The 16266-nt window shown below is 36.3% G+C and overlaps 1 protein-coding gene across 12 annotated transcripts in view; it reads right to left on the reverse strand.

The window, feature by feature from the left end:
- Positions 1–16266, reverse strand: part of NALCN (sodium leak channel, non-selective) — a 228977-nt gene that overhangs the window by 50361 nt on the left and 162350 nt on the right. For 9 of the 12 annotated variants that reach the window (XM_030276696.4, XM_030276704.4, XM_030276687.4 and 6 more), the window contains 3 exons: positions 8070–8206; positions 6009–6150; positions 4482–4553 (listed from right to left, as the gene is read on the reverse strand). In XM_030276696.4, coding sequence (XP_030132556.4) covers positions 4482–4553; positions 6009–6150; positions 8070–8206 — 351 coding nt within the window. The remainder of the gene's footprint in view (positions 1–4481; positions 4554–6008; positions 6151–8069; positions 8207–16266) is intronic. The other 3 variants (XM_030276727.4, XM_030276731.4, XM_030276717.4) reach the window with 1 other exon arrangement.

Here is a 16266-nt window from a genome sequence, read left to right on the forward strand (position 1 = left end):
GAAGGAAGTCCTGAATTATGGCTCTTTTTGAAAATGGCAAAGTATCCTGTCCCTGGCATCCTTTCTCTCAAAATGCAATTGAAAACTGACATTTTTTCAGGCAGACTTTTGAACATACTATGCAGAGGCAAGAGTGACAGAGCAATTTAAAATCATCAGAAGTCAGAGACAGACCACAACAGAACAGTCTTGCTACTATTGCAGTTGTCTTCTCCACTCTGAAGGCAAACACGCTCAGAGAAGTAAAATATCACCAGCTCAAATGTGTATTTGGTAAAATGCTTAATGAGGAAGAAATCTATAAATTGGTTATTTAGACACAGGGACATTTTTATATATCTATTTTATATGAAAACAAAAAAATCTTTAAAATGCAAAAGAGATAAAGAGGTCAGCTGATTTTCAGTAAACCTGAAATACATCAATGTATTTATGTATATTAACTTCCTTTGAAAGAACTGATGAGAACAGATAAGGCACAAAAATCATCTTTGAAAATCATGACTGTAATAAGCAAGAAACTGTTGGATCCATAAACCAGTATCATTCCAGCAGGTACATTGTTTTAATGACTTTTCTGAATGTCATAACAAGATAGATTTTGGCATTATCCTGTGAATTACATAAATAGGTAAGACTTGAAGTACTCGGCTGTGTTTATTTAACAAGTGGTATATGGGAACATAAATTATAGAACAGAATTCAATTCAGACAATTTAAGAAAATGAAGAAAAAGTTTCAATGATTTTTGTTGATATGTACGAAATTCTGCAATAACTGCTTCAGAAAAAAATGTAGTATTTAGTAGTATTTAAAAAGAAATAATCCTTTCTATTTGGAACACATGTGCAATTACACCTTATTAGTTTCTGCTATATGCAAAATTAATGTCATAAAATTATTCTTTCAAATTACTTACAGAAAAGAATATAAGGAACACAACACTATTGTATCTTTTGTGCCAGAATTCTTCTTTTCACAACCGAATGCCCAAAATAAAGTTCAGAGAGGTTGATTAACTTGGGATATAAGTTTATTACAGTAAGAAACAAAAATTCTGAACATTGTAATTTATGAGTAAATATTCTACCCTTATTTTTAAGGAAAAGAGTACAAATAAAATATATGAGCATGTCTTCGCCCTTGATGGTTTTTTGAAAGGTATCTTGGGACATCCTGTCTTCCATACTAAAATATATGCCTTAGAAAACCTGAAAGGCTATTTCAGCTTTTGCAATCACAAACACCTTTTACAAGGAAAAATCCTCTTGAAATACTCTCAGAAGTTTGGGGTTTTTTTCCTCAAGAAACAGAATAGTTAAAGAATCTGAGCACAGGTCAGGAAAAAACCCAACATAGAACATATATCCAAATGAAACAAAAACATCTAATCAAGTATTAGGTGGCATGTCTCAGCAGCTCACAAAAGCAGTTATCTATGATATTACCAAAATATGTTAAACACAGATTCCAGCATGAGGTCTGCAGCTGAATATTCACAGTCCTCCATGGTAATGGCTCTGGCTACCTCTGAGATCAGCTCTGACTTCCTGACCACAGCCTCCCTTCACAAAGGTACATTCTGCTCTAAGCAGGAAATCAGTAGGGGAGTCATATAGTGTGGGAGGTCAAGTTTTCCCAGGAGCTAGACCTTAGTGCTGCACCTGGCTCCCACAGAGAAAGGAATGGCTACTAACTGCACTGCTTGCAGAACTAAAACCAGAACTCATCAGGGAATCAGCAAAGAAACAGGATGATAGAAGGGAGAGAAAAGAGAAAATATGTTTGCTGCTATCAAATTAATCTTATAAATGGAGAAATGAGGGAGATGATTTGATTATATTCCTTCAATTAAGTGGGAGATGTTCTAAGTCTGAACTATAAAATACATGGATATATTAAATGCTCTCATGCTTTCTTTTGCAATTCACTCCTGCTTTGCCACTGTTGCAGACATGCACATTGGTTGTCTGCATTATCTGTACATATTGAACCATAAGCATTTACAAAGTTCATCTCATGAGTCTATCAGTTTTGAACTCTAATCTAACAGCCATGTGCTGTGTCATATGCCAAGGATAAGTAACCAGTTCAGAAGTGCCCATCCCACAATAATTTTCTCCAAGGTTTGCTAAAACTTGAATGTCTCTTAGGAAAGCATTTTGAAGGGTTTATGTGCCCCTCTGATTCCAGTCTTGATGTTAAGAAGGTAAAGCCAATGCTCTACAGCCAACTCAGATATATTTCACTGGACACCTGATTTGTTCTAAATCTTACATTAATTCTTTGTGCCCCTGAAACTTGCTGCAAATATACCTTAGGCTATGTGAAAGCCACAGAGATGTCCGTATTTTCTGCCAACTTCCTTTCTTCTCATCCACCCACTCACACTAAAATTATGTTTCCATACTTCATCCAGTTCTCCTGGCCACGAATTTACTGAAATATTGGTTATCTAAGGAGATTCCCAGCATACTGTGAATAATTTTCATAAAAGTGTAGAAATATAAAAGAACACTTCCCTCTCTGTCCCTAAAACTCCCCTTGTCCCTCACCTACAATATACATCTAATACCCTAAATCTCTCCTTTAATCTTGTACTTTTTCCAAGAAGTCTTCCTTCTTTCCCCAGAAAATAACTTCACAGTGCTTTCTACTACAACAAGGGAAATGTTCACCAATTGGAACAATCCTGGTTTCTCTAATTTGACCATGGGTTCTTCAACTCATGGCCTGCAGATCACATCAGGACAGACTAGATCAGCACACAGGGGGGTAGGTCTGTGGCAAGATCACTGAGTTTAAGTAAATTTGCTCTGTAGGACCTCAAGTGGAGAGCAAAAAATTATCATCCTGCCTTTCCAGCAGTGTTAAGTTCAGAGAACCCCAGAGAATCCCAGTTTTAGACCTGTAACCAAATGTTACAGATAATAATAAACAACTCAAACAAAGCACAGTGCTAAGCTGCCTATCAAGCATCTGTTTGTGGGAGAGCCCAGGTGTTGCTGTCATTGGATGTAGAAGGAAGAAGATGGTACAATCTGTATCCACATACCTACTCAGATGCCACACATAAAATGTAAATAGCATTTGGGTATCTAAAAATTATTTTTTATAGCAGTGTTTGTTTAGTTTATAACTTTCACAACAGTTAAAAAAATTTGGAAGAGAAAAAACCACGGAACTCACAAAATGACTAGAAAAAAGGAGTATAGCAAAGAAATCTGTTTTCCAAAGATGTTCTTTTGATTTGGATAGATGAAAATCATATCAAATGGATTGTAGCCATGGTTACAGTTATTTACACCAAAAATAATTTTCCAATTCTTTTGAGAAGGTAGAATAACTTGGAAAAAAAAAAAAAAAGGAAGAATGCACTCCCCCTTTACACCTTAAAACAACTTTTAAACAAAGTGGGTAATTATAATAATACTGAAAACACGAATTAAATTCATTCTATAAGAAAACATATATAAAATCTGCTTTATTGATTGGCACAAATTATTGAGCAGATTGATTCTAAACATAAAACCATATAGTGGCAGATTTTTAGAGAAAGAAAAAAAAAAGAATATTGCTTTAGTGGAAATAAGGAAAAAGTAGGGGAATGTAAGGGCTTCCTATCAATTAAGCAGGTGTGGAACACAGGGATAGTGACTTAAGTCCAGGAGTAACTGGAGGGACTAGCCACAGTTCAGCTACCACAAGAAGGACAAAGTCAGATCTGCCAGCAGGATCTCACCTTTTGATTCTACCTTTTAATTCCACTTTTTTCTCAACTACAATGCAAAAGCATATGAAAAGTTTCTGAAGCCATCCCACTGTTAATAGGAGCAGTGAAAAGGCATCCTGCCAGGCACTGAGATCAGTAAATGTTTTGTCATGTTTCTTTTTTTATAAAGAATAGTAAAGTATGAATGTAAGGTTAATACTTAAGCACAACCAGTCGTTCTAAACTTGTTTTAAGAAGATTTGATCATGCAAAAATGAGGTTGCCTTGGCAACTGTAACTATAGAAAGCTAGAATAATTACTTTCAAAAATCCTTCTTAGTGCTTTCTCCTCTTAATAGGAATGTGTAAATACCTTGTTTTAAGCTAAACTTATCAGAAATATTACTTATCATTGTTTTTATCCTTAAGGAATTAGAATCCTAAAGTATGTGCCTAAAGCAGGTTGACAAATGCAAAACCAATTTGCAAATGCTTATTTAAATTCAAAAATTAAAGTCAGATAACGCATATTTGCTTTTGAAGGGAAGTAAAAATTTGAAAAGAATGCAGCATTCTCTTTTCATACTGCAAGATCTCATTGAATAAACTGTGCCATGTATTCATCTGTCTTTAAACACAGTAACAATTCTCTTTGGTAAACAGCAAGCAAAAGGAATTAAGATGGAATTTAATTAATTTATATAAATTATATTCATGTAAACAGATCTACTGAGCCACTGCACAGCTCTGCATTGCACTGTGAACTTACCTGTGTGGCTGAGACAACTTTAAGGTCTTTGTTCATCTCTTCAATACATGGTAGAAATGTACTCTGATTACCCTGGCATAGTGTTTGAGATCCATTATTAGTGATATTTGGCATAGTTCTGCTAGCCCCTAGGCTTGTCATTTAATAACTTATCCAGTTTTTCCTGCTGTGCTTGTTAAAGCAGATGATGTCCATTTAGGATTCACTCCTTTCTACAGCCTTCTTGGCCAGATGTGCCATATTTTGCCACAGTCCTCCCTCCCAGGTCAGGCTGTTCTGCTTTGATTTACTGATGCCATAGAATACATCAGTCACAAGAATGGGCTCTTGCACAGAACTAGGGATGGCAATTAACACTGGTTTACAAATTGCCTATTTGCATTCATTATCAGAAGAGAACTGTTTTCCCCAACTTTCCTTTTGCAATTTTGCCTCCCAGCTCTGCAACTCTGCCTGTATGAATGCTGCCCTGGGTTATGGTTGCAAACACACACTAGGAAAGCCAGTTATACTATATAACAACAATGCATAGACTTTTTTTCTTGACTTTGATTCTGTAACTTAAAATATATTTAAAAAACACAAGTGTTAATATTCAAAGAGGATTCAACAGTGGACAATACTCAAACAATACTGAAGCATAATAATACTGAAAGTACTTTTCTTTTGTCTATAAAAATGTTGCAATTTACAAGTGCTCAAGGTCTGATAATTCTGTAGATGCCACTAGAAATCTGGGAAACCACTTATCTTCCATGATGCACATGAATATTTTTTTCCACCACTTTAGTTTCATAAGGTGTCAGAAGTCAGATACATCTGCTTATGCTGCTGCTTCATCATCATCATGGTCATCATTCCAAGCAGTGCTAGTATTTTTTCAAATCTAACCATCCATGGGAGACTAGCAGCTTTTAGCAGAATGGGCATCAAATATATATGTTCAGAGTCTGTTTTCTAGTGATTCCCAGGATTACAGATTGGGTAATATCCTCTAAATAATTAAGAGTAATTTTTAAATTTTTACTCATCTTCAGTGATTACACAGAGATATTAATAACTTATCCAATTTTTCTGCTCTGCTTGTTAAAGTAGATGATGTCCATTTAGGCTCTATTCCTTCCTTCACACTTCCTCCACACTTCCTTCAGTTAAGTGTGTTTTCAAGGTTGCAATAGTATCAAGACACTCAAAAATCCAATGTGATATTTAGAAACTTTAATTTCCACTAGCTTCTCAGTGATTAACAGCAGAACTGTTTCAAAAAAATTGCTTCAGATGATGCATGCATTAAACAACTAATGTATCAAATCTTGACTTTTGAATTCAAAGGAGATGGGAAAATTTAAACCAGAAGAGGATCTGCTATGATGTCTGTTTTAGGCTGAATGAAACATAATTGTTTAGCTATGTTCAATCATCCTAGCTTCTATTCACTTTTGATGTTGTTTGTCAAACTGAATAATCTGATTCCTTTTCTCACAATACTCTAGGCAAGATATATATTACCCTATACTCTTGATTTACCTTTTGATCAATATATCTGTTTTCTTCAATTGCTGATCTTTTAGAGTGGTCACATGAGGAAGAAGATGCTGAAGGAAGTCTTCGCAGCAAACAGCTGGTATCTTGTTGCTGGCGATCAATAAACTGCTTCATAAAACTTTCCCTTGGGAACAAATAGAGGATATTGACACATTAAAACCTCAAGAAGAGTTAATATTTGGTTTTCCTTCTGACATGTCAAAATCCATTAGTGCTGAGATGCGTAAACTCATGAGAAAAAGTTGTACTGGGGTATAGATGCATAAATGAACAGAGTGCCAGAACAACTTACAACACCTGAATTCATTTATTAAAGAAATCCATAACTGAATTGTGAGTTGAATCTCTTGCATGTAAATTTAAAAAAAAAGTGTTTATTATTTATTTATTTACCAATTAAAGTGCTAAATATTTCAAGTGCCTTTTGCAGTTTTCATCTCTTTTGAGCTCATTAAGCAGCAAGTTGTTACTTCAATGTAAATCAAATGCTGATATAATCCAAAGGAAACATACTCTCTGCATGAAATTTGTTCTTGAAGATTTCAAACAACATCTGTTCATATAACTGCTTTGAATGTCAGTATTAAGGCGCTTCAGCAATTCTGTGCCTCACATATGCCATGTTTTAAAAGCAGAAGCATTTCTGTTCACAACAAATATACATTCATCTTGCCATATTTTAAGTTCAGTAGAGTTGCCTCTTTCAGTGTGAACTATGTCAAAACTAATTTTTCTCTGGAGAGATATTGCTACATAGTACAATAGATTCAGATTTAAAGATATGATTTGCTAGTGCTTGTTTGAAGTCTGTTTCAGTAGTTAATAGGATCATGAGTGAGTACAGAATATGCTGGGAAAAACACAACTAGAAAGAAATACCAAAAAAAGACTAAGACTAGGAGAAGAACACCCTCCATATATAACAAAAGGCTACTTTGATACTAAAAGTAAAACATCTGTGATTATTTCCTTGAGGTCTGGAAGGCTGCTTTTCCTGACCCTTCTGACCAGCATTATTCCTTTTGTTCAGCTAAGGTACTACAAACAGGTCAAACCAGTTGACTTAGCTTCCTTGTGAATTTAATCAAAAGAAATGTAACCTTGGTAGACTCAGAACAATGGCAGTAATACTTCACATCAAACTCTCTTCTGGCATGTGCTTGTTGAGGATATTGACACGGGCATGGAGAGGATCTGTTCAGCCAGCTTGTGGTGTTTCAGCAAACTTTGCAGCCTGTATATACTAGAGCAGCCCTTGGATTTCTGTCAGACTTTTTTGACACTAAGGAAAGGTAACTGTACTCTAACTGATGATCAAAGGTTTACAGAATGGTTTGGGTTGGAAGGGACCTTAGAGATCATCTTGTTCCACTCTGCCTGCCATGGGCAGGGATACCTTCCACTAGACCAGGTTGTTCAGAGCTTCATCCAGCTTGGCCTTGAACACGTCCAGGGATGGAGCATCCACACAGCTTCTCTGGGCAACCTGTCCCAGTGCCTCACTCCCCTCACAGTAAAGAATGATCTAGTAGATCACTGAGCATCCGATCTTTAGTTAAGATGAATTTCACAGGAAAGAGGTAACCACGCAAATACAAATACGGAACGAGGTCATCACAGGCTAACTGGTATTAGATGGTCTGTTTAATCCTCTCTAATGATTTGCTGCCATTTCACCTTGGCTTTAAAAACCTACATGAGAATCCATTAGACTGCTAGTCGTCTATGTGAGCCATGAAACTAAAATGCAAAGGAAAGAGGAGAAACAACACACTTTTCAATTATATTGTACTTGTGTCAGTTCTGATCAATCTAGCTGCTTTCATCAATAAGGTATAAGGAATGCTAGGATTGCTTTTCCCCAAATGAGAAAAATGAGGTTTATCCAAAATGCTACATCTTTTGAATGTCTATGTTAATTCTGTTTAATTTCTCATTTTCTGAACTACCTGCCTAACACAATAAAAAAAAAGTTAAATATTTTGGGTGTTATGTGACCCCAGAAAAGTTTACAGCATGCTAGCAAAGGAAATATTTCAATACCTTATTTTTGGAACTGTAAAATCTGAAGGAAGCTTCGAGATTTTCACCATTTGTGGCCTGTTTGGAAATTTTTCAAAGATGCGTAGACGCAAGGGAAGCTTCTCCTTTGTATCTGCATTAGCTTCACTTTGCTTTAGCTGACAACAAAGAGATAAAAAACAATAACAGAAATGGAAATTTTGCTCTGTAATATCCCACTCATTTTTCAGAATCCAAATAACAACGACAATTATTTAAGGGAACAGAAGATGGCAGCAAAGACCTACAGAAAGTAAATTTGATACGTTAGTGGCTTGTGCTAGAAGATTACAAATGCCTAACAACACCATGCCTTTAACTGAAAGACATAAAATGGGATGATTGCTAATAATTTTAATTTTAAAATACAAAGCATATTTGTGCCCTATTCAATATGCTTATTTCTATGTTTTCTTCATAGATTCTAACACTTTCATCAAATAAACACCCAAGACCTTTTCTTATAAGGCACATTTTTCTGTATAAGCTGACAGATCTCTGATACTCAGAGACAACACAGCACTTTAAAAGGCAAGAAATTTTAAGAGAATCCAGCTCCCAGAACACAAAATAACAGGACAATTACATTTAGATGAATATTTAAGTAATGACAAAGAACTCAAAAGAATCCACATACATCAGTGATACTCAGCTATGGCAAATCACAAACAAATAATATAATTACCCAAAACCAGACATTCAATCGAATATCACTCATCCAAATACAGAAAAGGCAGATACATGTATCTACATGGACAAGTGATGGCTAAATGAATAAGATAAACAGATATGATACAGAGATATGATTCCTGAACACTGATTACCTTATGTTGCAATTCAGGCATGTTATTGAAACAAAATACAAAGTTAAAAAGAAGCAGTGAAATTAATTTTCACATTTATTTTAAACTGCATGTGTATTGTATACTATTTCAGCAAGCATCCAACTGAAATTCCAATTCTTCTTCTTATCCCTGATTGTAAGCAAAGGATTAGAAGCTTAAATTTTAAAAGACATTTTCACCATCAGCATCTGCAGAGAATACTGTTGATAGACATCAGCTACAGATTTTTTCCAGGGGCAATTTCCCAGGAATTCAAGTAAAGCTTTAATTCTCACTTGCCCTGCCTAGTGAAATGCATGCTCCCACAGCATGCTATAGAAGAAAAACTGCTCTGCTGCACTGTCATGCTATCAGCCACACCACCACTTCCAGCCACAGGACAGCTTAAACTGAAAATCAACTCATATTCAGTTGGATAGAAGTTGTCACGTGGGCTGAAAACTGCAGAAAACTGAACAGCTACAAACAAAGACTAATGATTAATGGTAAAGCTGATTCAGAATAAAAGGGAAATGTTCCATAAATCTGTATTGTGTCCAGTTGTGCTTCATTGCTCTATTAATGATCCTTAAAAGGAAGAAATTATGACATTAATGCACATGATATTAAAATGTGAAGAGCTGCAAATGTCACACTGGACAAGGAAAGGGACACATTTAGAAATGGGAAATAAGAGACTGAGAAAATTCTAGATAAAGAATAAGAGCAGAAACTAAACAAGAACTTGGACTTCAAAACAGCATCAAAAGGCCAGTTTGGGCACCAACTGCATTACCAGCCAAAGGTTATGTTCACAACCAAGCTCTGTTGGTTAGATATTACACAGGTATGAAAAATTATACAGAAGTTCCCAGCTCATCACTGTGCTGCTTGAAGAGAACATATCTGGGTATGCATTAATTTCTAAATGCTGTTTTACCATTTTTTCACTGACAAGACAAAATAGTGCTGAGGAGAGCCATGAAACCAGGGGAGAGCTGTGTTAACCAACTGGGACAAGTGAGAAAAAAGAAGAGAAAGACTAAAGGGTCCCATTACTTACTCCCCATCTACCATAACTGATAAAGTAAGAGCAGGGGTGATGAAGTAAGTTTACGTGAAGAAATATTTGAAAATAAATTACTTCAAGAATACAATAGTGTACACCAAATAAAGGAATGAGAGAACAATATTCAGCTTTATGGGAAAATACGTGAGTGTTCAGAGAGATCTCCAGAGGGAAGTGCCTTAATCATTTCAAAATCAGACTAACCAGAACTCCTGAAATGCCAGAGTACTGCCAAAAGAGATCTTTCCCTGAAAAGGAAATTAATTGGATAATCTAACAGGGCTTTTCTGCAATACTGTACCGTTGAAAGCTTTGGGAAGGGATTATTTTTAGAGGAAAAAAAGGTTTCCAGATTCTGATACTTGTTTTTCAATAAGAAAACATTGCATAAATATGCCTATTTTCAGCACAGATAGCTATGAACTCCTGTTTTCATAAGTCAGTGTATACAGAATAGAAAGCACTGCAAGGCTGTTTGAAGTCTAAGTGCAGACACAGAGCACGAAGAGCCTGAAAGCAGAAAACTGTGTAGTTCAAAAGGCAACGAAGGGGATAGGAGAATGATTTAAGATAGACTTTAAAATAACCTAAAGTCAAGGTAGTTCTATAGAATATCTCCAATTACTCATGCTGTGATAATATTACATATTGGGGAGTGTGAGGCATTTAGCTTCCCTAAGTTCTTCTCCGTGCACTTAGGGTGTAATTGTTGCTCCACATGACACACATCCTGTTTTGTATTGCTGCTTAGAACCTTTATATTTCAACTTGCTCTAACACTTGACAAACATAGATTTTTAAAGGTACAGGATTATTTGAAATGGGACTATGATGGTGCAGAATGAACAACATTCTAGCAACAGCTAGATCCAAATAACCCAATAAACTCAAATAAAATATCCAGACATTCTTCTCTATGATTTTCAGATTTTATTTACTACTCTTACTATTGGTAAGAAAATGCACGCTGGCATGATTTGCTCTGCATAGTCCTCCCTCTGCAGCCCCAAGAGCCTACTGGAAATGCTCAACAGTATTTTGTCACCCTGGCCTGGCTAAATTCTCTTGTGGATGGTTAAAGCATTTAACATCTGTAAAGCCATTGAAGAAATTTTTGTCTATCTCACTACTTATATGCTGCTTGAGTTCACAAGAGCAGATTTAATGGCACAAAGCATACAGTATAACCGTCCACTCTGAACACATATCAGATGCACTTTTCCAAATAGTGCCTAAATGGTGAGGAATGTCAGAGAAGATATTTTAATTTTGGATTCCTGTGGTTGTTTGAATAATACTTACAGGTCCCTGAACACCAAGCTCTCCCTGATCTGTTCACATAATTGTCCTAGATCAATCAAAAAGACAGCCGTGAGGAAAAGCAGACATATAGGTGAAGAGAATGTTTGTGTGATCCTTTTCTCACAGAAAGGCATTATGACCATGTCTCCATCTGGTTTGGAGCAATTTGAAATCTGAATCAACACTTTTTGTCTTCTGGTTGAGTTTATATGCTGTAAGCAAACCAGATTCTTCATGGAGGAAACAAGACCACAGGCTCCACCTTGGTTACACAAAAATGAAGTCTGGGCTTAAGGATCCCAAGCAATGGCTGGTGCTTAGGGTGGCTTTGAACCCCACGTGTGATGGGACAGATAGTCCAGTGTGAGACTGAATCTCTTCTGAAGAAAACCCTTCTGACCTGGACACACTGTGAATGGGGTGGCAACAGACAATGCTTTATTGTCCCAATTCTCTCCAATGGCACAGGTGTCATGTGGTATAGTCTTACTCATTCTACTTATTGCAGCTTCAGTTGTAAATTTATTTTTGACTTCAAGGTTTCCTTACAAAAATGTGATTGCCAAAATCACCTTTGGTATAATTAAGATCTGGTCCCTTAGAAATGAAGAGAACTTATAAGTGGTTGTCCTAAATACACACAGTAGGAGGAGTGGTGGTAAAAGTGGAAGACTGGGAAAGGCAGCGCATCAATAAAGGAGACAGCAGGTAATGACTGTGCATGAGAAAAAAAGGTCATCCAAATAGAAATCACTGTAAATGTGGTCAGGGTGAAAGTACTGAGCTCTTTTAAAATACATACTGCAACTCCTTTAATACCAGAGTTGCTGAAAAATCACTTAGAGAATTGGAATGAGACAATCATCAGGAGCTGCTCTGGAGAGCTGCATTTCCATAATCTCTCTCTGTGTTTGGCAGAAGAAATATGTCACAGTGCATTTCAGATATTCAGGTGAATGCAAGGCAGTGTCACACCACCCCTCCAGCTGGCATCCTCTCCTGTGGAAGTAGGATGTGAAAAGTGTCTGCACATTAAGAACTCTCATGATTTTCTCAGGTGGAAGCTGATGGTTTGAAAGGTGGGAGTGCTCTAGAGTCTGGTAATATGAACAAAATGACTTGAACAGTTCAAACAGCAAACTAACATGAGTATTTCTTAGTATCACTGATTTGCATTTAGGGACAGAAACAATCTCAAAAGTATTGATCTTGCCAAAACAAACCAAAAGCTCAAATTTAACACAGTCAATGAGCTTCTAAGATATTAACACTTCGATAAGAACATGCTAAAGGAGATACAGAATTAACCATATCTAAATATTAAGATCTACCCACTGTAACTTTTTGTTTTGTTCTCTTTTAATTTAGTTTTCATCATGGAAGAGGAGCAAGTAACAAGCAAAACTGAAAGTGTGAAAGATGCAGTTTTCATATGGTGTATGAGGCAAGCGTATGTGAAATTCACTTAAACGCTCTGTAAGTATTTCAATGAAATCAAATGATTAAAAAAAATACAGCAATGCTCTAATGCTTTCATTTTAGTTGACAAGTTGAAATGAATCATTCCAGATTAAAAGGTTTGCCACTGATGTCCACACAACCTATTTAGAAACTGGCCAGCTGCCCAGAATAATTTCATGTTGACTGAAAAGTTCAAACCTTTAGCCAAAGTTCAGGAGGTCTCACTAGCAGAAGATTTTAAAATAATATTGTTTGGTACATTACAAGGCACTGCTACATATCAACATTTTTCACTGAAAATCTACTTTAGGGGCTGTATTTGAAGAATAAAATTAATATATCCAGAATAAAACGAATACATCCAGAATACAATACCTACATTGCATGCTTAGCAGGATATCATGTGTTCCAACACCAGAGATTTTGAGCATAAGAGTGCACATTGGTGAAAGATATTACAAACTGATACCAGCATCCAACCAACAGCTTTGCAGAATTATTTATTCATTTATACAAGTTCTCAGATTTACCATCACCTTTGGCTTGTCAAAAGGAGCTCTGAATGAAACCCAAGTTATTAGCATTAAATTACATTAATTAAAAAACTAAAAATCAGAAAGGCAGATTAAACGAGATTCTTTTTTCCTTCCTGTTATTCTGAAATCCTGTGAACCTGGCAGACTTTTGGACATGAATGAGCTATATTAAAAAAAGATATGCATATGGGTAAGCTGTCACATTGCACTCTCAGATTTGGCATCACATTGTATCAACATTTTTGTACTTGCATTTGATTTAAAATTCAACACAAATCAGATGTTCAGTTAATATTATTAACACCTGCAATTTCTTCATTTACAATGAAGAAAAATGTTGATTTTGTTTTAGCACCCTGCACTATGAAATAAAAGCAAGGTGAAATCAACTTGGAAGTTAGTGTAAAAAATTGGATAAATAGAATTTGGGTAAAACTAACATTCGCAGTGTCAAAAAGAAGTATTTCTGAAGTGTAGATCTTATTAGTATGTCTGCAGTGCTATATAAAAGAATGACAAAAGCCTAACCCTTTGCCTAAAGTCACATGGTGCTTTCAAGCCATAATATTTGCCTCTTGGCCCTATGTGGTGGCCCTGGAGATAATTACATCAGTTATTTTTCTCCAGCTTTTTCAATTCTTCAAGGCATCTGAAACTACATGTGAGCTTTTTTGTGGAATTCTGCACAGAACCTCTGTAGGATGACATTTGGGTTGTGCATTGCCTAACTGAGAGGCAGTTTGGTGGCAGGTGGGAGAGCACTACAGAATTGTGTGTCTTAGAATCCAACCTGGTGGAGCCTTGTCTCTTCTTTCTTTGAAAGCATTCTCTCAATTAAAATATTACTTGAACTATATCAAAGTATTGTCTGGAATAAAGTACCAGGAGCTACAGGAGAGAGCCAGCACTGAGGGAAGAGTTTTGCAGTGTGCACAGACAAGGAATGCTTAAGCTTGCTCTCTTGTCCTCTTTTACTGCTTAGATGTATCCAGAAGTGAATTTCGCCCTTTGGGTTCACCAAAACAAAGGGGATGTTGCAAGCAGTAAAAAATTCTCCCATGTAGGTATGGTTAAACCAAACTCAAACTGATTTTAACTGTGTTCAGCATTGCCATGAGGAATTTTAAGTGAAATATACCAGAAGCTATGATCACAGTGCTGCTGGCATTCAGAGTAGAGACTGCACTGTTGATAATATAAAAGTAAAATAAACTGAAAAAGTTCCTGACAGATGGAGGAACCAGACTACATGCATTTCCCATAGGCACAAGGTCTGTTTCCTTAATAAACAAAATTCTCTCTGCAACAGGGTTTATATGCAGTGTGTAGTATGGTTTCGTACTGCAACTGCTATACCCTAACAGATCATTCAGATAATTTTTCTAAGTTTTGCATTAGGTCTTCCAAATTTAACAGATATTGAGTAAGATTTCACAAATGTGGGATTTTTAATAACTTCCTTCCAGTAACTGTAGCTCCTATCAGTTCTTCAGGAACAAATGCTGCTGACAAGATATGATTCAAATTCAAATAGTGGAAAATTTATCTAGCAAAATTTGGGAAGATATAGTCTGTTTATCTAAAAGAAGACAGGAATCCTAATTTTCATAGTTTCTCTGTGATCAACTGAGGTAAAGAGGATGAATTTTTCAGAGCTATTACTTCATATCGACTACAGACTATCAAACATTGTTACATGGTTTACACTTTAGCCTTATTTCCAAATATTTTTGCCTCTGCAGGGACAAGTATTATACAGTTAAAAGAAAATGGGCAATCCAAGATTCTGCGCAGTCAGAGTTTGCAATCAGGCCCCAGGAATGTGCTTACCAGACCAGATTCAACTGGTCAATCTGGCAACCAGATTCTTGCCTTTAGACCAAAGTAGCCACCTAAATTCATTTAGTTATGTCTTTTTATAGGCAAAAGTGATGAAGAGACACTTGTAGAAGTCAGTTCAGATCTTGAGTTGGCTATTTATTTCACATGTTTACTTTGTTTCCATTGACTAAATAGGGAACTTGAATCCAGTATGTTTAAATCAGCTGCCTGAATCCCAGTGTTAGGCAGGATGAATCCAGGCCACAGCATCTATGGTGTCATTCATCTCAGCTAATGACAGTCCTCCAGATGGGAAGCAAATGGTACAATCTTCTAGGCACTTCTTATATGCAACTGGAAGAGGAGTCTCCAGATATTGGCTCATCCCATACTAACACATACGTGAGAGAAGCCAGATGGACTGTCACCTCAGGGTCACTGCCTCACTGGATACAGGGGCAGGGTACACCTGTGCCAATAGTGTGGGGTATGGGCCTAAGAACTGGAGTGAGATCCCCCACCGTGTTATACTGTTAGCAAGAATGACTGCACGCTTTTTGCATTGGCCAGTAGCACTCTCCCTGATCATGTCTGAGTACAGTTTGGCACTTATTCCAACTGGGCATGTTCCCTGTAGGCAGTATGGGCACATTCCTTTAAATGGTAGCTGGTTTTGGGAGAGGAAAATAACTTTTCTGTATGTACAAGCCAGGCTGTGCCAGCTGGCCAGCTTTAAGGACAGAGAGCATGTCCTGGACAGCTTTCTCTCTTGATGCAGATTGGCTAAATTACTATCTTTGAGAAGATGCTCTAGTGTAAGCAAGATGAAATAGTTTATAGATTCATAGAATCATTTAGATTGAAAAAGCCCTCAAAGAGCACAGAGTCAAACCATTGACCTAATGCTGTCAATATTTATCTTATCTTAGATAAAATAAACCGCACCTATATGTTAAAACAGTTCAGGGGTAGGTACAAATTTTGACAAATAGTTTAAAATAGATAATGAAAATGAAACATAAATGTAATGCTAACATGTCTAACTCTTCTTTTAATAGCTATTTCACATATAAATGCCATAATGAATATGAACAATAAAATTTTCATATTCATTATTTTTCTCTTGGCATAAGTAGCAGACACATTTTTGTTTCTATCCAAAGGTT

This window comes from Taeniopygia guttata, chromosome 1 (genome assembly GCF_048771995.1).
Source record: "Taeniopygia guttata chromosome 1, bTaeGut7.mat, whole genome shotgun sequence".
In the NCBI taxonomy this organism is placed as follows: domain Eukaryota; kingdom Metazoa; phylum Chordata; class Aves; order Passeriformes; family Estrildidae; genus Taeniopygia; species Taeniopygia guttata.